The sequence below is a fragment of the Meles meles genome, chromosome 8 (assembly GCF_922984935.1).
Source record: "Meles meles chromosome 8, mMelMel3.1 paternal haplotype, whole genome shotgun sequence".
NCBI lineage: Eukaryota > Metazoa > Chordata > Mammalia > Carnivora > Mustelidae > Meles > Meles meles.
In genome coordinates this window covers 32,506,474-32,531,180 of record NC_060073.1, presented here as the reverse complement: position 1 = coordinate 32,531,180, position 24,707 = coordinate 32,506,474, and the positions used below count along the sequence as shown (strand labels likewise).

Sequence of the window (24,707 nt, the reverse complement as noted above, 5' to 3'; positions counted from 1 at the left end):
GCCTGCCTCTCTGCCTACTTGTGATCTCCTGTCTCTCGCTGTCAAATAAATAAATAAAAATAAAAAAAAAAAAATCTTTAAAAATAATCATTTTAAATTAAAAAAAAAATTAGAAGCCAATCACTAGTTTGGTACATAATGTTCCTAAGTCCCTAGGTTCTTCACTCAAAATGCTGTAGAGCCACCCAGCCCCCACCAAAAGTAAAGTAGGCTTGAATGTACATTATAAAAGGGACTGCTATTCTATTTTAGCCAACAATGTGCATGTTTACGGAAACTATTAAAATTTCTTCAACTGAGAGAAAATATGCGAATCAAAATTTTAACTAGCTGGTCATTAATTTGGTTATTTACAAAAGAGTTTTTACAGATAAGCTACAAAAAAGATACGATGTGTATACATGATTTCACTATAACTTTTAATATATCCATTACAGAAATTTACCTTTGGATACCATAAAAATGTCGACTAAGATTTTCTGCAAAGACAATATCTGAATTTTGAATTGTAGGTTCCATTGATGGTCCAGAACACTGAAAAGAGAGGTAATTTTTTAATTTGAATTGAAACCCTTTTTCAATGTAACATAAATCAATGAGCAGGCTTTTAAGAAAAAAAAAATCAAACAAATGTTCTTCAAATTTGGAGGTGATTTTTAAGTTTATACGTTCAACCCTATAGAGTGGCCACCTAATCTGGAAACACAGGCAAATATATTAAAAATAGTTTACTGAGAATACATTACAATACATGAATAAAATATCTATGTTTCCAAATTTTGACTACCCTGTATAATGTAAGCTCCATGAGGTCAGGGACCTTAACACTCATATTCCCAGTTACATAACCAATGCCAAAAGCAGTGCTTGGCATAAAGCTGATAATAAATATTTGAATAAATAAGTGAATGACTTATTAATCTTCTTGCTATTATCAAATACCCACTGCCCATGATGATAATTTACCAAGTAGTATGGTACTATTCTCAGTAAGTTCGTGCCTTGAGTTCTCTTCCAACAGAATAGCTTACTCATTTGATGGGGCTGCAACTTATTTTTTCTACTGAAAAATAGTGGCATAATGAAATGCATTTTAAAGACTTCCTATTAGTATGTGCTAAAACAATGATCTTCAGATATACCTCAAAACTATAATAAATGATTACTGTTACTTAAAATATCTAAATACAGCAGTCTCCACTGATTTCACTTGGGCATTGAAAAAAACTTTTTACTCCAAATATCCTACTAAGGCAGAAATAAGAAAGAAGACAATGAAAGTTTATATCTGCTACCTCTGTAGCCCACTGGAAGTACTAATGTAAATTTAAAAAATCAAAGAGGAGATGTTCAGTTAAATATATTTATTTGCATTTCTCCAGCTAAATTTGAGGTTGTATGACTGTGAATCCTTTAGGGTAAACCTGATAAAAACCAACAAAACCCACTCACTAGACATTCAATTTATTCTTTCACTTACATGACAAAAGATTAGTACAGTCACAGTTGACAGATTTATGATGCAATATTTAGAAAAAGCATTGGTCGGTGGGGGAGCAGCCTTAACATTTTAATATTGACACCAAGCAGAATAATTATTTGTTTTAATGACAGTTAAACACAACTAGTTAAGAGCAGGAGTTTTGAAAATTGGAAGAATCTGTGTTGAAACTCCGAATTTACTTACTAACTGTGGAACTTGGAGCAAGTTACTTAAGCTTTCTGAGCCTCAGTTTCCTCATATGTATAATGGATTTCTAATAAGTATCTCACAGAGTAGAAAAGATTAAATGAATTAATAAATATAAAACATAAAACATCACTGAACACAGAAAGTAGAATCCAATAAATGGTAAAAAAAAAAAACTATTATTATTAGATTATTATTTAATAGGGCCCTGTCAGAATAAAACAATACAGAACCGTATCTGAAGTAATGGTTCTTAATTTTATACCAGTGCTAATTCCAACATAGTCTCTTATATCCCAAAATTTAGAAAGATTTTATGTTTCAATAGTCACAATTTAGTCATTAAATGACTTCAATTAAAATAAAGGAAAAATACATCTTCCTTCAATTAAAAAAAGTACATACTTAAAATTCTTATTTTCTTTTATGTAAAAACTTACCATGACAACACCACCAACGTATTCAAAAGCACAATGAGCTATACAGCCATACTGAATAGTATAGCCAATAAGTCGAAAGGTTTTTCCCAGAACACCACGAAGCATAGTTCTATGCAGACTCTGCCACCACTGGCCTGATGGTAAATTTCAAAAAGTTTCATAATCAATACTATTTAAAACACGAAACAGCTCAACTGTAAAATATTTACAATCACCCAGAATGTAGCAAATGCCTAATGCAGTTTGGTGCAGAAAAGCAAGCGCTTATTTTCATTTGTCCTAACAATATTTTAAATGGCAAATTAAAACTGCTTAATACTTTAATCTACTGAATAGAGATTACATTCAGATAATATGACTGGGTTTACATATAAATTAGATAACTAGTGAACTCGATTTTATCTGTCTCCTTTCATGCTTTGATTTTTTTCTTGGTATTAATATAGATACCTAAGAAAAGATATTAACTCTTAAAAAGTACTAATAATAGTTTTTCATACTGTTGTCTGCTATACTTCATCAGTTCTTGCCATAATATAATACGACATGAAAGAGAAAGCACTAGAATAGGTATATGGAAATTCAAGTAGTAAACTGATACTTTCATTAACTTTCATGATCTTCAATGACTTACTTAACCTCTCTTGGCCTGGAAATAGTATCGTATAGAATGATTCTGAAAATAAAATCCATTAACATATCAAAGTGCTTTGTAAATTACACAGTTACATTCAGTTGTCAGCTATTGATTATTGATACAATAATGAGCACATGAATACTATGAAATAATATAAAGAACTATATAGATTTTTTTAAAAGCTCCATAAATAGTTAATATTATTCATCTAAAATATTCCTACGAATCTGTCCTTTCCTTTCCATTTACCTGTTACAACTGTGTTTCAAGAATTTCTCAACTAATGGCCTAAGGCATAGGCCTAGACTACTATGCACTGTTCTCAGATTAAATTTACTGAAACAAATCAGTAATAATAACATGTAACATTGCTCAATTCTTACCATATGTCAGGCTTTACAAATTAACCTCTGCAGATATTATTACCATCCTCATTTTACAGATAAGGAAAAGGAGGCTAAGAATAGTAAACTTATGTACTAGACATCACAAAGTTGGAAAATGATGGAGTCAAGAACTTAATCATTATGTTAACTGACTTCTGTATTACTTACTCTCCTGCTCCCATAACCTCAATGGCTCTCTCCTAGATGAAGTACAGATTACTTAGAGATTACTTAGACTCATTTTCAGGATCCATGACAGATGGCTCCCATCCCATCCTCAGTTTCCAGCCTGATCTTCCCTGATACTCCTACATGATCTGACCAGTCAATAATATTGGTTTGTTCTTCAAGTAAACAAGTGCCAGTGAACACTTATGTTAACACCCACGCCTGGAGTATTCTTCATGATATCCATCATCTATCTAATTAGTAACTCTTCTCCAAATGCTCTCAAGAGGCAAGATTTTCTTTCTCTTCTCGGTTCCCAGGGGTCTTAATGTTCTTTTAAATATATGGCATTGAGAGTACTTTTTCTGAAGTTGATCTGCCTGAATTTGGAAGCTGGCTCCACCATTTTAACTGTGTGACCTCCAGGAAGTTATTATGCCTCAGTAAGTCTCAGTGTCTTTATCTGTAAAATGGACTTAATACCTATCTAAGAGAGTTAGTGAGGATTATATGCAATCAGACATGTAATCTGTGTTGCAGAGTATTTCGATAAATGCTAGTTGCTGTATGATTCACTTGGCAATCCACATGTGCTCTACAGCCTCTTAACATTAGTTTCTTGCTAACTTATCTTCAAATAATAGAATTTTACAGCCTACAGCACAGGACTATATCTTTTATTTGTGTTATATTACTTATCAGTGTTCATTCACCTATTAAACATTTACTATATCTCCTCCTCTAGCAAGTCTTCCTTGGCACCCTCCCATGAAATGTTACCTATTCTTTGTGTCACTCACCTTCCCTAGGTATACACTGATTAAAATGTTTACCACACTATACTGTTTATATTTTTTCCCTTATTACACTACATTTGTTTATATGTCTGTGGGCAATGACTGTGCTAATCATCTTTGAATCCATTGGGCCTACCAAAGAAGAGAGTAAACAGAAGGCTTATCTGAGGAAATTAATGAATGAATTTTGAACCCAATCTCCTATTACCTTCCATATCTTCATTATTATAGAATGGTTATAATATTCAAAATGATGAGAAGACCACTGGAGATTTTAGCTAATGAAGAGACATGTTAATGTCATATTCACTGACAAAAGAAATTCTTAGTAACATCTTAAGAAGTCTTCTCATTAAATCATTCAGGTAATATGAAAAATAACTCCTCTCATCCAGAGGGAGGAATAGTTAGGTTTAGTTATAACTGTTGTACTTTAAAAATTAGTTAACTCTCAGAGCTCAAAAAATAAGAAGTGCCATTTAAAAATAAAAACACTTTATAACTTAAACTATTAATTCAAACAGACTCTTAAGAGGAAAAATGAAACAATAATAGAGTAAATTCTATATAAAGTTAATAAAGTTAATTAGGTTGCCTAAGAACTACTTTGCTCTAACTATAAAATTAGGGAAAAGCGGGATAAGTCCTATAGCTTAGCTCTGAAAATGTGATCCATGATAATAAATCCTAAAAAGTAGGGAGAGGGATATTAAATTTTAAAACTAAAATAAGAATGGGCTTACCTGATATTAGAGAGGAGATATATTAAATAAGAGGAAACATACGGCACTTACCAAGAAACTATTGCTAACATTGATGAAAGGTGAAATTAGAAGGTAAATCACTTAGCAATCTACCAAAATTTAAAACATTTGGATTATGCAATAGAATCCACTTGGTTAAAAAACATACTCAAAAATACAAAGATGCTGTAACTATACAGTGGTCCTGAATCACTCAGAAGGCTTGTTATTAACTCCCATTCAGAAGTAACTGGGGCCAAAAAGCCTTTCTTTTTTTTTTTAAACATACAGACAACGCCCAACTCTAAATACAATGCTTGTAATGAAATGGTCTCATAAAATAATAAAGTTAATAGATGAGAGTGATCAGAAGAAAGAGGTTAACAGACACTGCTACACTGTTTCTTCCAAATAGATATTGGCAACAGGATGGAGTGTGAAGGATCTAAAATTACTTCAGATATTAAGGGGGAAAAGAGAGCTATGAAGCTATTTAGAGCGAAATCTGATAGACTAATTGGCCCTGTATTTTAAAGATGCATTGAGAAGCACTGTTGACAAATACTGAAATTGAGAATAAGAACTCATGAATTTTTTTCTTTTTAAGAGTAATCTCAGAGTGGAAAGTAGCATTCACATAAAACACAAATAAGCCACACACTGCTGGCATGTAGTAGCCTTACTAGGAGAAAAGATTAAGACAGAGGTTCTAAACCTCTGGTTTACACAGTTATTTCAAAGGTCCATGAATCTTTATGTGCATACATGTACCGGATAACTTCTGCTGTCCCCTTCAGATTTCTCTCCACCCTTCTCCATACTACTCTCTGCCCTAGGAAAACTGACCTAGATGAAATACATCAAGGCACTCCTGTACCCTCTAACTGGACTCCAGCAGGAAGTCAGAGGAAGGAAGAGTTATGTATTTTTCTGGTTCCTTACCTGTGGACTCTTTTAGGCTCACTATGTCTTTGGAACAAAGGCAGTCTCCTATGTAGTAATCGCTCTTCTAGGTTCCTATAATCCTTCCCCTGGTCCCTTCGTGCTTAGGAGTGAAAACAGTCTTACTGATGCTGGATCCTGTTAACACCAACCCTGGTGATTCTCCAGTATCTTGCACACACCTCTGTAATTAGTTTCTGTAAATAAACCTTCCTTAAATTATCCTACTTTGAATATGTCAGCTGTTTCCCATAGGCACCCTGATGATATAATATACCACTTGCTAAAAAAAAAATTCATCATGTAGAAGTTTACAATATTTGATATTAATGAAGTAATTCGCGTAAATAGGCATTTGCAACACTGCTGATGGTTATGCAAAACAGAAAACCCCAAGAAGAGGAATGTGGCTATTGTAATAACATTTATTTTACTCTCTGACCCAAACATTCCCCCTTTTAGGAATTATCCAAAAAAATACAGCTCCAAGATTCAAACATCACATGCACAAGATTTCTTATATTAGCATTATCTGAAATAGTAAAATCAGAAACAAGTCAAATACACATCCATTGAAAACAGGTTAACAAAAGTACAGTATATCTACAGAGAGGAGTTTTATAAACCCATGGGGGGAAAAAGTCTATGACCTGATATGAAATGATTTCTAGGTAAACTAGCTTAAAAAAAAAAGGTACAAAAAAGTATATAGTAACTTACCAGTTCTGGAAAAAGGAAAGAGAATACTTTTTTATTTTTTTCATAAAGAAAATAACCAGAGTGCCTGAGTGGCTCAGTCAGTTAAGTGTCAGCCTTCTGCTCAGTTCATGATCCCAGGGTCCTGAAACTGAGCCCTGCATCAGGCTCCCTGCTCAGCAGGGAGTCTGCTCTCCCCCATTCCCTCCCACCTCCACTCTCTCTTTTTCTCTCAAGAAATAAATATCTTAAAAAAAAAAAAACAGAAAATAATGAAAACGGCTACATTTATAAAGGAAGTAGGTGGGAATTGTGTGAAAGGGATACGGATAAATATACCTCTGTATATAGTTCTGAGTCAAATGCTTTACACAGCCAAAAATAAAAAATAAAATAAAAGTAAACAAGATTTAAAATGGGAATTTTAAAATTGAAAACAAATAAGAAAAATAAGCCTATCTGTATACTCAAAATGCCAACACTACCAAACAGAAGAAGTAATTCAAGTATTTTTGAACACTGTATAGAAAGATAGAGTCTAAGGTCAAAAAAAATGGCAAATGAAATCTCAAACTTCTCTTAGTAGGTTTATTGTTCTTTTATGTGTATTTCAGATAATACAAATGAGTAAACATTAAACTACTGGAAGCAAGATTCTTAATGTTAGAAAGAAACTAGAAATACAGAATGAGAGGTTAAGGATGAGCTGGAGTTTATCGGAAACAAACTGAGGTTTGCTGGGGGGGTAGGGGGAGGGATGGGGGGCTGGGTTATGGACATTGCGGAAGATATGTGCTATGGTGAATGCTGTGAACTGTGTAAGACTGATGATTCACAGACCTGTACCCCTGAAGCAAATAATACATTATATGTTAATAAAAGAACTATAGCATGACATTAAAAAAAACTTAATACATGTGTGTGTGCATGTCTGTCTCTCTGTCTGCCTATATTAAATATCATTCTAGCTCTGATCACTGAACAGAAGCAATGACACTGCAGTAGTAATGAGCACACTTAGCACTCAGATTTTTGGGTTCCAAATATCATTCCCCAATAGGAGAAATAGTTTATGGCAGAACAATCCTGTGCCAGAAAGCAAGTATGTGCTCTAAGAAAAATGCAGACATAGGAACCATTTTAAAAGGTCTCCTACTGGCCAAATGTGGGATTTAAAAGTAATAGATAATACATTAGATTTAAAATAAAATCTGAGTACATACTGACTTTTTTAAAAAGATGTATCTGTTGGAGAAAGGAAGAATTCTTTATCAAAAAATGCCAGCTAATAAATACAGAAGGAATAATAAAACTACTACCAATGTAGTAACTGATTCAGGCAAGGGTCATTAATAGATGCTAAAAATTACTATGTAAAACATTGTTGGTAAATAGGATATGTGCAAAGTATTAAAGTAAATAACTTATTATTTAAGCAAAATAACCTTTACATCTAGAGATCTGGCAAACATTTTTTTTAAAGATTTTATTTATTTATTTGACAGACAGAGATCACAAGTAGGCAGAGAGGCAGGCAGAGAGAGAGGAAGGGAAGCAGGCTCCCCGCTGAGCAGAGAGCCCGATGCAGGGCTTGATCCCAGGACCCTGGGACCAGGACCTGAGCCAAAGGCAGAGGTTTTAACCCACTGAGCCACCCAGGTACCCCTGGCAAACATTATCTTAACTAAATGAGCAAATCTAGCTGCATACAAACTGATATGATGTAGCTTCCTGACATGATCCAATGACAAGAACATCATCTGTGTATTATTCCTTAAAATGTGTAACTTTTATTATTTATTTATTTATTTATATTTATTTTTTAATATTTTTTATTTTATTTATTAATTATTTATTATTATTATTTATTATGTGGATAATGGAAAATTTGAACATAGTTTGTAAATCAAATATGTTGTTCCAACATTAAATTTTTTAAAAAGATTTATTTATTTATTTTAGAGAGAGAAGGAGCATGAGCTGGAGGGGCAGATGGAAAGGGAGAGATAATCTCAAGCAGACTTCATGCTGAGTGTGGAGCTTGCAATGGGACTTGATCCTAAAACCTTGAGATCATGACCTGAGCTGAAACCAAGAGTCACACACTCAACCAACTGCCCTACATAGGCACCCCACAATGTTAAATTTCTTAACAGTATCACGAATGTGCAGGAGAACAATCTTGTTCATAGGAGAGAAATACTGATTTAGAGAAGAATGTCCTGTCTGCAACTTTCTTTCATATAGTTTACTTCTACTACTGAAAGAAATGGTAGCTATACATAGAGAAGTTTATACACAGACACATGAATGTCTATATAGACATAAACAAATATTTACATACAGATGTATATATACAGAACAATAAGAACAGAGAAAACTAATGTAGCAAAATGTTCACTGTAAATCCAGATGGGGTGTAAAGAAATGTGTATAGTACTTTTTTTTTTCAATTTTATTATAGAACACAACTTTTTAAAAAGAAGCACTTGCAGGGGAAAAAGGTATTCACATAGTCATTAAGTCACTCAATCATTCAACAAATATTTATTGAGCTTTTACTATATGCCAGATACTGCATTTAGCTCTGGAAATGTAATACTGAACATGACACCTGTCCTTATAGAGCTTATAGTTTATTGGGACAGATGTCACAAACATACAAAGTAAAGAAATAAACACTATAAGTATATTAAATACTTTCCAAAAGGAAAAATTAGGATAAAGTGATAAAGGCTGATGGGTGGGGCATATTTTCTTTAGGATGAATCAGAAAAGATTTCTCCAAGGGAATACCATTGAAGTTACGGTCTGAAAGGCAAGAAAATTACAATTATGGAGGGGATGGGAAGAACCTTACGGGCAGAAGAAACAGCGTGCATGTGCTTTAGAAACTAAAAGAAGGGTGGAGCCCTATATGAAGGACACAAAATGAGACTGAAGAGATAGGCAAGATTATTCAAAGTCTTGTAGAATTTTGGATTTTATTCTAAGAGTAATGGGAAACCACTGAACGATCTTCAGTAAACAGGAGAGTAACATGACTTGATTTTCAATTTAATATTACTCTCTCCTTGCTATACAGAAAAAGGACTGGAATGGTGCTGAAATAAAAATGCTGGCAGGTTAGTTGGGCTGGACTCACTACAGTGATGGCAGTGGAAATAGAGAGAAATGAATGGATTTGAGAAATTTAGCAGGCAAAATAAACAGCAAGGAAAAGGAAATAATCAGGTTGACTCTCAAGTTTCTGGACTGAGTGGGTAAGTAGAGGTCTATGCACGTGGTTTTGTTCATACCCATATTTGGAACAGAAAACGGCCCAGTTTTGGTCATGTTAAATTTGATATATTCATGATATATTCAAGTGGATGTGTATGAGACTGGAGCTCTGGAGCTCAAAGTGAGTTTCATACATGACAAGTCTTAAAAAAATAATCCCCATCTCAGTGAGGATTTTATTCTATTGCAAACAAGGGAAAACTAGAATAACAGTAATTTAAACAAGGAAGATATTTATTTTCTTTTTTAGATTTTATTTATTCATTTGACAGAAATCACAAGCAGGAGGCAGGCAGAGAGAGAGAGGGAAGCAGGCTCCCTGCTGAGCAGAGAGCCCGATGCGGGACTCGATTCCAGGACCTTGAGATCATGACCTGAGCCAAAGGCAGCAGCTTAACCCACTGAGCCACCCAGGCGCCCCGGAAGATATTTATTTTCTAACAACATTAGCTGTTACATCCAAGTTATAAGCAGAAAAAATTATTAAGAATTTACTCCCTATTAATTTTTTGTCTTTTTAATCTAGGAAAAAAATACCTTTGCTCCATTTACATCTAACTAGCCAAAACTATGTAATTAAGGGTGCTAGGAGAGAACATTGTTATTTTCTTTATAAGTGTTATGGCACTATTTTACCCTTAAAAATCATCTGGGTACTACCTAAAAAAAATTAAAACTTTTAAAAAAGTATGAAAGGGAGATGCAGAAAAGGAGAACATAAACAGTCAATTCTTCAGAAAAATCTTGCTTTTCAGGAAAGCTAAAAAGTAGAGCAGGGTTTTTTGTCTTCAGCAATCTTAACACTTGGGGCCAGACAAGTCTTTGTTGCGGACAGCTATCTTACATATTGTAGGATTTTAGTAACTGGCCTCTAGGTACCAGCAGTATCCCCTTCCCCAGTTATGACAATCTAAACCATTTCCAGACATTGCCAAATGTTCCCTGGGATGCAAAACCACTGTCAGTTGAGAACCACTTCAGTAGAATAATAGAAAGAATATGGTACTGAACAGGTTTTTTTTGTTTTGTTTTGTTTTGTTTTGTTTTGTTTTGTTTTAAACATAGAAACACAGTGGCACGCTTTGAGAGCCAAAGGTAAGGATCCCACAGGGAGAGAGGCTAATGATGAGGAGCAATCACTGATGAGAGAGGGGAAAAGGATGGGGAAATAGATGACTGAACATTGAAGAATGGAGGCAAGAGGAAGACTTCAACCTGTTTTGACACAGTAGTTTGTACCAGATTACACTTCTTGGTGAAAACAAGAAAACAATTACAAAATTTGTATAAAATATACAAAATAGCTATTTAGATGCATTAGGCAGCAATCTAGGCAGAATGTGAGGGGCTAGGACCTATGAAAGAAGGGAAGAACATAAGGTAAGCTCCACATTCACTTGGCCTTTTCTCTGACAGTACTGGCCAATTCACAGCACACGAAAATAAGAATTTTAGGAGAAAGTGGCAGTACCACTTAGCCAAGACAAAGGTTGGAATCTGTGGTTATCAAAGAAGATGCCATGTGAGGGTCAAGCTGCAAACAGGAAGGGGCCACAAATCTGCATTCAGTCTCTCCCTGAGGTACTAGCCAACTCCTAAACTGACACTGAGCAGTGTGTGACTCCCAGAATACCACCAGAAAGCAGTAGATAAAAAGGCTAGAAACCTAAGCAAAGATGTCAGCAACCACAGAAAACCACACAATGTGAGGGAGATAGGGGCTGGACTTCAAGACCCTCTAAGGTCACCCATCTTTGTTAGGACTACAGTAAGGTTACCACTGGGAGTGAGGGCAAAAATGAAATAGATCAGCCTTAACAAAAAAATATAACCAGCCCTAGACAGGATTAAAGCAACCCATTCATACACTATCTACCTGCTGGGGAAAAACGAAACAAAACTAAAACCCTTAATTTTCATAGACAGAGCACAACATTATTTAGAATTCCTGCAATATTTTTTATAACCTTGGAGTAGAAAGGTCTTCTAAAAAAATTGATATAATTCATATACCTTTAAATTCACTCTTTTAAGGTGTGAAATTCAGTAGTTTTAGTATATCCACAAGGTTTTTAGTATATCCACCGCCATTATCTAATTCCAGAACATTTTTATAGTCTCAAAAGAAAAATAAACAAAAAACCCTACATCCATTAGCAGTCACTCTCCATTCCTTCTCCCCTTTGTTTTAGCTCCTGGCAACCACGTGTCTATGGATTTGCTCATTCTACACATTTTATACAAATGGAATCATACAATATGTGGATTTTTTTTATCGGCTTCTTCTACTTGGCATGTTTCCAAGGTTCATACTTGTAACATGCATCAGCAAGCACAACATTCCTTTTTATAACTGAATAATATCCCAATGCATGGATACATCATTTTTCTGTATCCACTCATCAGCTGATGGACATTTGGGTTGTTTTCACTTTTTGGTTATTATGAAGAATGTGCTATGGACATTTGTGTACAGTTTTAGTGTGGTCACATGTTTTCAATTCTCTCAGATATGTAAATTCAGACATGTAAGTTTCAATCCTCTCAGGTATCTAGGAGTAAAAATGCTGAGTCAAATGAAAATGCTGTGTTTAACTTTTTGAAGAACTGCCACACTGTTTTCCAAAGTGTTTGCACCATTTTGTATCACTAGCAATGGATAAGGGTTCCAATTTCCCCACATTATTAGCAATACCACTTGTTATTGTCCACATTTTGATTAGAGCCATCCTAGTGAGGGTGAAGTGGTATCTCATTGTGGCTTTGACTGGCATTTCCCTAATAACCAATGATTTTGAGCAGCTTTCCTACATGCTTATTGGTCATTTATATATCTTCCTTGGAGAAACTTCTATTCAATCCCCTGACAGTTTTTTTAAAAATTGAGTTATTATAATTTTTTTCATTTAATTCAATAAATGATTATAAGCATGCTATAAAATATGACCAAGTGACTTCCTTCAATCAAAGCACATTATAAAACAGAACAAAACTGCTGAAATTCCAACAGAAAAAAAACAGGTGATTCAGATATTGATATTAATACATAGACAAAAATAACTATGAATATCATGCCAAAAAATGGGGGAAAGGATGATAAAGCCGAGCAGAGAATAAAACTATTAAAAAATCAAATGAAAATTCTACATAAGATAAAACCACAGAATAAATTAAAATTTAAAATTGATTACATTTATTAGCAGACTCAGCTTAACAGAAGTAAACTTGAGGGTAGGTTGGGAGACAGTAATCAGACTGAAGCACAGAAAGGAAAACTGTTAGACAATACAGGAAACAAGTATAATCACAGATCCAAAGAAAAAGAGAATAGGACAGAAGCAATATTTTGAAGAAAAACTTTCCAAAACTGATAAAAGACACTAACTTACAGCTTCAAGAACCTTAGCAAACCCTAAACAATATAAATCAAAAGAAACAAACAGAATACATCCAGGCACAGTACAGTAAAACTACTCAAAATTAAGACACTGAGAAGGCAGAACTGTGAAGAGAGTAAAAAGACTAATGTTTGCCAGGGATTGGAGAAGGTATGAATAGACAAAGAACAGAGGACTTTTAGGGCTGTGAAAATTTTATGGTACTATAATGATGGATACAAGTCATTTATACTTTTGTCCAAGGCCAAAGAATATACAACACCTAGAATAAACTGTAACGTAAACTATGACCTTTGAGTGGTTATGATGTGTCAGTGTAGGTTCATCAATTACAACAAACATACCACTTTGGGGAGGGATATTGATATTGGGCATGGTCATGCATGTGTTGGGACAGGGAGTAAATGGAAAATCTCTGTACCTTCCCCTCGATTTTGCTGTAAATCTTAAACTGCTCTAAGAAAAAAGTCTTAAAAATAAGACAATGCAAAAAGTTTAAAAGTGGTCAGAAATAGAGGTTACTTTATTTTCAAATGACTAATTCTAACTATTCAACAAAATGGCTAAATTTTTATAAGAAAAATGGAAACCAGAAAAAAAATACAATATCATCTTTCAAGTGCTGAAAAGTACCCATCTGTCAGTCTATACTTGGTGAAAAATCCCTTAAAAGCTAAAGCAAAATAAAAAACATTTTCAGAAAACAAGTTTTGAGAAAATTTTTACCAGTACACCTATAATAAAATATATACTAAGGGAGTAATTCAGTTAAAGTATTGTTTATACCAACAACAGCACAAAAAGTAGAAGGGAGTTAAATGAGATTAAACTAGTAAGATTTTGCACAGTTCTCAAAATGTTAAAGTGGAATTTAAGTTAATTAATAAAAAGCCAAAAATGCATGTTATTATTTAAAAAAATAAAAATTGAAGGATTATATAACTAATAAGTTAATAGAAGAAAAAAAGATTTAAGTGAGGAAAAATACTATGATTACAAAAGAAGACAAGAAAGGAGAAATTTATAAAATTACAAAAATACAAAACTAATGGAAAGATGGTAGACTTAATTCAAAACTAGTGTACTTAAATCTAAAAGAATAAGCTAATGAAAAGATGAAGATTGTCAGATTAGATTTAAAAAAGAGCCACATTTCCTAGTCATAAACATTAAATATTAGATAATGGAAATAATGAAAGTAAAAGGAATTCACACAGAGTAACAATTTATTTATATCAATAAATGAGCAAACAAGCTCTAAGGTAGTACTAAAGACAAAAATAAATATTTCATAAGAATAAAAGAATTTTAAAAATTCGGAGGACTAAAATATCATTCTATATTCTCTGAAATACTTAACAGAAGATTTAAACTAGAATTCAGTAACAAAAAGGTAATTAAACATTTGCAAATGCAAATTAAACATACATCTTTGGGCGCCTGGGTGGCTCAGTGGGTTAAGCCGCTGCCTTCAGCTCAGGTCATGATCTCAGGGTCCTGGGATGGAGTCCCGCATCAGGCTCTCTGCTCAGCAGGGAGCCTGCTTCCCTCTCTCTCTCTGCCTGCCTCTCTATCTACTTGTGATCTCTGTCAAATAAATAAATAAAATCTTAAAAAAATATATAAACATACATCTTTAAGAGTTCCCATTTTCTTCTGAACAATAAAGAAAATATGACACATCAAAACTTGTGGGAGCCACCTACGACAGTAAGAAGAAAATTTATAGCTTTTAATGAATAAAATAAAAAAGGATAAAAATTAATGACCTAAGCTTTTACCTCAGAAAAACCAGAAAAAGAAGCACAGATTTAAACCAGAAATTATAGAGAAGGAAATAATAACACAATCACGGATACAAAAAAGCAAACATGCAACAGCAAAAATCAATGTAACCAAAAGCTGGTTGTTTTATAAAAATTAGTAAAACTAATAAACCGTAGCAAGCCTTGATCTGATTAAAGAAAAAACAAAGTGAGCAAGAACCCAAATTATCAGTATAAGGATTAAAAAAGGAGTCAACACTAGAGATCTGACAAATGTAAAGATCACAGAAGAATGTTATTAAAAAACTTTAGCTTAATAATTCTAACATTTTTATAAACCTTCCCAAGACTGAAAGAAGAAATTAAAAATCTGGATAGTCCTATGAGCTATACAAGAAATTTAATTTGTGATTAAAAATATTCCCACAAAGAAAAATTCAGGCCCAGATGGCCTCACTGATAAATTCCTCCAAACATTTAAGGAAGAAATAACATCAATCATAAACTCTGTAAGTGAACAAATAATGAAGGAATACTTCCCATCTGGTTTTATGCAGTCAGTATAACCCTGATACCAAAACTTGACAAGGGCGTAACAGGAAAGCAAAATTACAAAACAAATTCTCTCATTGACATAAATACAAAAAAATCCTAAACAAAAATCAGCAAACTGAATACAATGGTATATTTAAAAAGAACATGAGCAAATGGAGTTTATTCCAAGGATAAAAAGTTGGCATAACATTTTTTTAAGGGGGAAAGGTGATTGAGAGAGGGAAAGAGAATCCCAAGCAGGCTCCATGCCTAGTGCGAAGCCCAACACTTAACCGACTGAGCCACCCAGGTACCCCAGCATAACATTTTAAAATCAATTATTTATTCAATATAAAGAAAAAAAAAATCATGTGGCCACCCATGCTCATGCAGTAAAGGCATCTGATAACATTTAACACTTTTTTTGATAAACCTAGGAATAGAAGGGAACCTCTTTCTGTAAGGACTACTGGGGTGCCTGGGTGGCTCTATGGGTTGAGCCTCTGCCTTCAGCTCGAGTCATGGTCTCGTGGTCCTGGGATCGGCCCCGTGTTGGGCTCTCTGCTCGGCGGGGAGCCTGCTTTCCCCTCTCTCTCTGCGCGCCTCTCTGACTGCTTGTGATCTCTCTCGCTCTCTGTCAAATAAATGAATAAAATCTTTGAAAAAAATTTTTTTTAAAAAATTAAAAACAAAAACTATAAGAATTATCTACAATAACAAATAAAGAACAATAATCAAGTCTTAGAGCCCCCATCATATTAATGGTGAACTAATGACATGGCAATTCACTGAAAAAGACATAAAACCTGAAAAGGAAGAAGTTAAAAGATCATCACTAACAAACAGGGTATCTCTACATAGAAAAAGAATAAACATATGCATTAGCAGAGTCTCTTGATATAAAATCAGTATGCAAAAAATCACTGAATTTCCACATACTAGCAAAAACCAACTAGAAAACAAAATTTTAAAATATCATAAATGTCTTACTTAAAAAATAATAAAACACCATATATAGCAATACTAAAAAGCTCCAACTACTTAAGACAAAGTCAAAGGAAACATGTAAGACCTTTACAATGCTGAGAGAAAATGAGGAAGACCTAAACAATAGAAAGGTACACTATAGGGATTTGAAGCATTTCCAGCATTATCAATTCTCCCTCAAATTGGTCTATATATTTAATATAATTCCAGTGGAGTGCTTTTTCTAGTAGAAAATGGCATATTCATTTTAAGATACATACAGAGAAAAGCAAAAGACCTAGATTGGCTAAGGCAAACATTAAAAAGAATAAAACTGGAGACGCTTACTTCAAATATCAAGATTCATAATAAGTTTACAGTAAGAGAATATTATATGTGGTAAATCTAGACAAACAGATGAATGGAATTAAGAAACAGAGCTACACTTACATGGTTTCCTGATTTAAAGGTTTTAGTACAGTCCACGGGGAAAAGGATGGTCTTTTTAATAATTGGTGCTAGGTCAATGATACACATATTGGGGGAAAAAACAAACCCTGACCCGTAACCTCATCAAGTACAAAAAATTAATTTGAGAGAGATTACAGACAAACTTATGAATGGTAAAATAACACTTTTAGCAGAAAATGGAGATTACCTTCAATAATTTTGGCTAAGGCTAAAACACTAACCCTAAAAGACTAGTGATCAATCTGATTTTGCTAAAGTTAAAAACTTCTATACATAAAAACACACCATTTTTAAAAAGGCAAAAAAAAAAAAAAAAACCCACCAAAAAACAAGGGAGCAAATATTTATATCTATATAGAAAGATACAGTGATCTCTAGATATATGTCTAGAAAAGGAATATCCAGAGTACACAGAAAATTCCAACAAATCATTTAAAATAAGACAAAACAACCTAACAATAATTAAGCAACAAACACGAAGATTTCACAGAAGAGGCTATCCTCTTCTGTTGGCTGATAAAAAATGGAACTACAGATGACAAGAGATGTTATAAAACCATCATAGTGGATAAAATTATGAAGATAATACAAAAAGCTGAAAAAGATATGGAGCACCTAGAACCATCATTGCTGGTGAAAGAATAAATTTAGACAACTAATTTGGAAAACTGTTTGGCAGTCCTAATATATACCCACAGAAGGAGATGCTTATAATCACTAAATGTCACATATAAGAATTTTCATAGCAGCTTTATTCATAATATCCCGAAACAATAAACAAACAAAATAAACAACCCAAATACTTACCATTAGGACAATGAATAAATTTTGGTATATTCCTACAATGGGACACTACACAGCAATGAAAAGGAATAAAATACTCTTATATGCAACAACATGAATAAATTTCACAGATATGTTAGTGAAAAAGACAAATACAAAAGACGTTATAAGTCCATACATGTTATATGATTCCATTTATATTATTCACTTTTATGAAGGTCAAATATAAACAAAACTAATCAGTGAGGAGAGGTCAGAAAAGTCATTAAATTTGGAGGCAGATATTTGAGTCCAAGTAGTGTTACACAGGTGTCTCTGTGTGTGTGTGTGTGTGGAAACATGTCACATGGTAGGCCCACATGCACTTATGTGCATGTGTATGTATCAACCAATCAAGGCCAGAGAGAGTGGGATCAAACAAAAATAGAAAGGCTTTTTACAGAAGCGGGGACAGTTTTCCCAACATAATAAGGAAAACAGATGGGTTCAGAAACTGGTAGTTTTGTCAGTTTGATGGTAGAAAGATGAGGGAGCTATTGCTCCAGGTTTTTATTTTCTCAGTCTCATGAGCTAAGGTCATGCAGGAGCAAAAATTGTGAACTATCAGAATAAAGCAGGCTGATACACTGAAAATTGGTTACAGATGTTGTTAGTATCCTGTTGCTGATGGATATACTACAAAACTGTAGTAATCAAAACTGTATGGTACTGGCCTAAAAACAGACACACACATCAATGGAACAGAACAGAGACGCCAGAAATAAGTCCACAATTACATGGTCAATTAATCTATGACAAAGAAGGCAAAAATATACAATGGGAGAAAGACATTCTCTTCAGTAAGTGTTGGGAAAACTGGATAGCTACATGCAAGAGAACAAAACTGGGCCACTTTCTTATACCATACACAAAAACAGACTCAAATGGATTAAAGGCCTAAATTTAGAATCAAAAACCAAAACTCCTAAAAGAAAATATAGGCACCAATCCCCTCAATATCATTCTTTTTTTTTTTAAATTATTTATTTATTTATTTGACAGAGAGAGAGAGAGGTCACAAGTAGGCAGAGAGGCAGGCAGAGAGAGAGGGAGAAACAGGCTCCCCACTGAGCAGAGAGCCCGATGCGGGGCTCGATCCCAGGACCCTGAGATCATGACCTGAGCCGAAGGCAGAGGCTTAAACCACTGAGCCACCCAGGTGCCCCTCCTCGATATCATTCTTAACAATATTTTCTGCATCTGTCTTCTCAGGCAAGGCAAACACTTAAGGAAAAACCCATCAACAAAATGAAAAGGCAATATACTAAATGGGAGAAGATAATTTGCAAATGATATATCTGAAAAAGGATTAATATCCAAAATATATAGACAACTCATATAACTTAATACCAAAAACAAATTTTTAAATCCCATAAATAATCCAATTACAAAATGGGCAGAGGACCTGAGCAGACATTTTTCCAAAGAAGATATATGCATGGCCAACAGACACATGACAAGAAGCTTAATACTACTAATCATCAGGGAAATGCAAATCAAAACCATGAGCTATCACCTGACACCAGTCCGAATGGCTATATCAAAAAGGTAAGAAAGAACAAATGTTCACCAGGATATTGAGAAAAGGAAGCCCTTATGCACTGTTGGTGGGAATGTAAACTGGTGCAGCAACTAGGGAAAACAGTATGGAGGGTCCTCAAAAAAATTAAAAACAGAAATACCATGTAACCCAGTAATTCTACTTCTGGATATTCATGCAAAGGAAACAAAAACAATAATTCAAAAAGATATATGCATCTTTTGGGGGGAAAAAGCAAAGTATAAATGTTAATTGGGATGAGCAATTTATAGAAATTCATTCATTTTAAAGTATAAGCAGCCAAGAACAGTTAGTGAACATATTAGCATTTAAAGAGATGTTCACATTAATGAAAAGGGAAGAGAGAGAAGTATATGTGAAGAAGAAAACTCCTGACATTACTTTTACTACATTTACCCTCATTTGGACAAGAATGACATTCCTGAGACTTCCTGTGAATTCTTGAATTCAAGAATATCTACACAAGATACTTCCCCCCACCCAAATAATGATTATACATAAAATAACCAAAAGATATACATCCATTTCAGAACCTGCATGGAAATTATTGTGACAAGAAGAGAACAGACTCATCAAGACGGGGATGGGGAGTGGTGTACTCTGCTCAAGAGCTAAATAATTCACTCTCATACAGCAGCCTCTTCATCAAAGTAATTCAAATTCTTGCCATTTCAAAATCACCTTAGGGCTGCTCATGAATTGCTCAAATCTATAATGTTAAATCTACTGTAAGACTTGTATAGAGGGTACTTTCCCTAGAAATAGAAATTAAGGAGTTCTGATCCCCATAATCTATGAAGACTTTATTTAAACCTTTTTTTTTTTTTTTAAATGCACTTCCAGAGGAAATAACTACCCTCACTAAGGTTTAACATATTCACTGCTTTGGGGCGCCTGATTGGCTCAGTGGGGAAAGCCTCTGCCTTCGGCTCAGGTCATGATCTCAGGGTCCCGGGATAGAGTCCCACATCGGGCTCTCTGCTCAGCGGGGAGCCTGCTTCCCCCCTCTCTCTGCCTGCCTCTCTGCCTACTTGTGATTGCTCTCTTTTTGTCAAATAAATAAATAAAATCTTTAAATAAATTATTAAAATAAAGTATTCACTGCTTTAAATATGACCTGAGAACCTAATTCAAAATGCAAATTCACAGGCTCCCATCATAGAGCTAATAATGAGAATTTGTGGGAGCAAGACTACAGAATCTATAGTTTTAATAGGCTCCCGGGAAGGAAGACCCATAAAGGACTTTGTGCTGTCACTTGAGACCACTGAGATATACTCAACATTTTCAGAGATTTGACAAAATTTAACCATTTATCATTATTAAACTGAATCTTAACTTTGGGAGAACTCTCAATTTCACCATCAAATAAACTATATCATGCTAACATTTCAATGATTTTTAAAAACCCAGTGTTGTTTTCTGAAGTTCATTTTTTATATACATCCAAATACCAAAACTCATTTTATATTTATAAATTATAGGCAGTTAACACTTTCTATACAGATAAAGTTTCCAAAGAGTGAAATACCAAAACCATCAAATTCACCCACCAATAATCCCCCAATGACTATATAAGAGCCATCTATTTCAGAATATACAAATTGTATGTGCAATAGCTGAAGGGAATTCTTTCAGATGCAAGACTATCATTTAGCTTTATCATAGGCTAGCTGTCACTGTGCCAGTCTACAGTTCATGTATGGTCCTTTAGAGAGATACTAAGTCTCATAAATTGTCAAAAAATAAAAAAAAAAAAGGCTCAAAATCTCTTAAATAACCAAGAATTCTATGATTCCCATCTTGCTTTTGTTATACCTAACTTACTCTTTTAGAAATTCTTATCATTTCTCTCAGTCTATATCCCTTTCTCTGATTCTAAAATCACCTCCCTTAACTTTTATGACGTCATTAGTCACCTTTGCCAATAAATTTAGTATTTGTAGTATTTTAGTATTTGACTCATCAAAGATGAATCAGATTTCTCGTAAGTTACCAAGAAGATATGATTGGGTGATTTGAATCTACCTGAAAATTAATGTGTACCACTGAGAAGACCTTATATGTTTACAGTGAATTTAATTAAGATGAGTTTACTTGGGGCTTTCCAAAGGAAATAACCATCTCTAATCAAATAAGAATGCCTAAGATGGAAAAAGAAAAAAATATTAACTCCCAAGAGCCATTCAATAAATGGCTGAATAAAAAGCAGAAAAGTAGATACAGACTATGTTTAATAAAAGCTTTGAGACAAATTTTGCTTTGAAAGGAAAGCTACTTTTAAAAAATAATTATAAAATACTATAAAGTACTATAACTACCATAAAAAGTTACCCTGAGACAACACACTACCTGGCAAGATAATCTGAAATTACATATAAACCAAAAACTTTATATTTAAAATATAAGTGATAATACTATGAGGATAAGAAAAAGATTTTAGTCCACTTATTTCATGGACAGATCTTTTTACCGTGACAGTAGAATTTTAAATGAACATCTTTCAGCTAGTAAAAATACAAATAGAAGGCTAACGAAGTCCTTTACCAAACTAACATAATACCATTCAGTAAAAATATTGTTAAGCTTTCTCACCCATTCATTTAAAATGTGACAACAAATGAAGAAACACATTTTGGAATACAGTATCTTAGAACCAGTTAAAAAAAAATCCACTAATAATGACAAGTTTGCTAGGTAGATTTGACTAAAGATCTCTACATAAATTTCTTACATTTATTGATTTTTCTGATAAAGATCTCCTATGAAGAAGAATAAAATGTACTCTATGTAAACAGAGGCTACAAATAAATCAATGCATTGTGTATATTAGATGATTATATTTTAATAATTCTTACAATTGCAATAATTATTTTATTCACCTATATTTAGTTAAAATTCTGAAGTTTAAAAACACTAAGGTTAAGGCCTTATAATCCACTTTTTAAATATAAAGCTACTAAGTAAAAAACAACAAGATAAAAATCAAGTGCTATGAATAAATATTTTAAAAGTAAGTACTCTAGGATCATAACACTGACAACACTAATTATCTTTTCTACTCTTGGCAGTTACGTTGTATACTGTTTGGGTGACTGATGGGATAATTTCACTTCATTTTCTTTCAGTTTATTCTGGACCACATAGGAGAAGAATTTTAAAATAATTAGCACCTCTAAACAAAGTACTTGATAAAGTTTTTAGATTAAATAAGATGCTTAAAAAAAAACCTCAATTAGCTAATACATAACTCTAGAGCAAATAACAAATAACTAAACCTCTACCCGTTGAAGGAAAACTTTCATTAAGAATTTCTGATTTTAAAAAATGTCATTCAGTATTAACTATTTTAGGACTTTTATATATTAAGATCATAAACTTTCACAAAAAAGCTCTTTTCATCAGTTTGAGCTAGCATTACCTTAATTATCAAAAATATAAATGTCTGTATATTTTTGTATCATTAAAGATTTTACTAAAAACATTTAATCAGCAGACATCAAAGTGGTGAGAAACAGGTAAAATGTATGATAAAACAAGTTATTTCAATTCCTTACACCTACAGCATTTTGATTATTTTATTGATAATGGTCATATAGCTGGAAGAAAACTAAAGTATTTAATATTTAATCTCAAATATAAATATTTACCAATAGCAAATACATCATCACTCAACTTATAAAAGTATAAAAAACATTAATAATCAACTTTTTTATTTGAACATTTTAATAAATTTTAAGTTATATAGTTTATGTATGTCTTACCTAATTTATAAGTCAAATAGCTTTTAAGGCGCTACATATTAACAATAATTAATAAGAAGCATATTCTTTGCCATGATCACCTGATTTTTTGTTGTTGTTGTTTATAAAATTAATCACAGTTAGCAGGGTAGAGATCGCTTTGAGCTTCATGAATGACATCCAAGAGATGGGAAAGGATTAGTTCTCAGTTGCTGCCAGTTATAGCGCCAGGTGGCTTTTTCTGCAGTGAAGGTGTTACCGATAATCCCATTACACTGGTACTAAATCTTGCAGACATCAAAATTATCACCAAGGTTCCTTTTCATCCCATCCTTTCCAAATGACTGGAAGTCGCTTCACCTGAAAGAAGTCAAATCCACATGCAGCTGCTGTTTTAGCAGGCAGCAAACTCCCTGAGAATGCCAGTCATGATTCAATTTTGCTGTGCTGGTGGCCCCCTATTCCCTGTCCAATAATACATCTGTTAAAAAATCCTACAGCTACAAATCAAGTTTAATCCTACCAGGGACCTCATGTTGGTCTTGTCTTCCAAAAAGGCAGCAGGTTCTGCTGTCTATCTCTGCTAGCGTCTGGGGAATACCCTTTAAATCCCAGCTCTACTTAGAAGAATAAGCTAAGGATCACAAAACATGACCTCAAAAACCCTGATATGACTATATTCTGACCCAGAGGCATTCATTCTAGGTGAAGATTAGAACTTTGCATAATAAGATTACACAGCAAGTGAATGATATCAAGGGACTACCCATATGCAGCCGCCTGGTTTTCTATAGACAGCCTGTGCTCTGCAATATGCAGTGCAGAGGAAAAAGAGCTTGGTCTTTCTAGCTGAAATAAAATAGATTCACATAAATTAGTTGGCCATTTCCAGATTCCTAAATCCCCTATTACATCTTTTATTGACAGCTCCTGTGAGGATAGCACAAATGTTATTCCTTTTTATTCTGTGCTTCTATAACAATCATGCTCTGTAATTGAAATGTACATAGATTATGGCTAGAAATTAACATCTTGTTTGCTGTAATCTTGGATTACAATTGACTGTGTACATAATAAAATTAGGAAATCAATGGATGGATTTATCATCTCCAAGAAACTAGAGGTATTGTTTAAAGAATAGTTTAACATTTTGTGTCAACACTTTAAATGCAGAAGTCACAGAGAAGTCAATAAAAATTTAAGTGAGTAAAAGAATACAACAGGCATCATGCAATTATCTACAGAAAAGTTGGATTACATAAAAATTAGCTCACTTCCCTCAAAATTTTAAAGTGTTAAAATATTCAAAATGTGAAAAATTCAGAGATCTCATGAACATAAGATTTGCTCTCAAACAAGAAGATCAATTACACATAAGGTCTCTATTTTTTATAAAGTGGGTGCAGTAGCTGTATTTTATAAACATCACCTTGATCATTTATACTTTACAATATTTGAATCAATTCAAATCAATTGTAACTCCAGGTTTTATAATTCTTAATTACATGTTTCTAAAGTATTTAATGAAGTTCCCTCTATTTTTGAATACACAAGGAAACATTTAAAATGTATAGAATCCTAGAGAACTTTATGTTCAGTTTCTTTTTCTTCCAACAAGTTTAAAAAATTTTGAGTTCTAAGCAAACTTATATGAAAAGTGAGATA

The 24,707-nt window shown here is 33.5% G+C and overlaps 1 protein-coding gene across 7 annotated transcripts in view; it reads right to left on the bottom strand.

Moving 5' to 3' along the window:
- IMMP1L (inner mitochondrial membrane peptidase subunit 1) overlaps positions 1 to 24,707 on the bottom strand; it is a 78,636-nt gene that overhangs the window by 23,065 nt on the left and 30,864 nt on the right. For 4 of the 7 annotated variants that reach the window (XM_046015562.1, XM_046015559.1, XM_046015561.1 and 1 more), the window contains exons 3-4: positions 2,131 to 2,264; positions 446 to 534 (exon numbers count right to left, since the gene is read on the bottom strand). In XM_046015562.1, the coding sequence (XP_045871518.1) occupies positions 446 to 534; positions 2,131 to 2,264 (223 nt within the window). Of the gene's footprint in view, positions 1 to 445; positions 535 to 2,130; positions 2,265 to 14,607; positions 14,638 to 15,930; positions 15,953 to 23,143; positions 23,403 to 24,707 lie in introns of those variants that run through there. The other 3 variants (XM_046015558.1, XM_046015564.1, XM_046015563.1) reach the window with 3 other exon arrangements.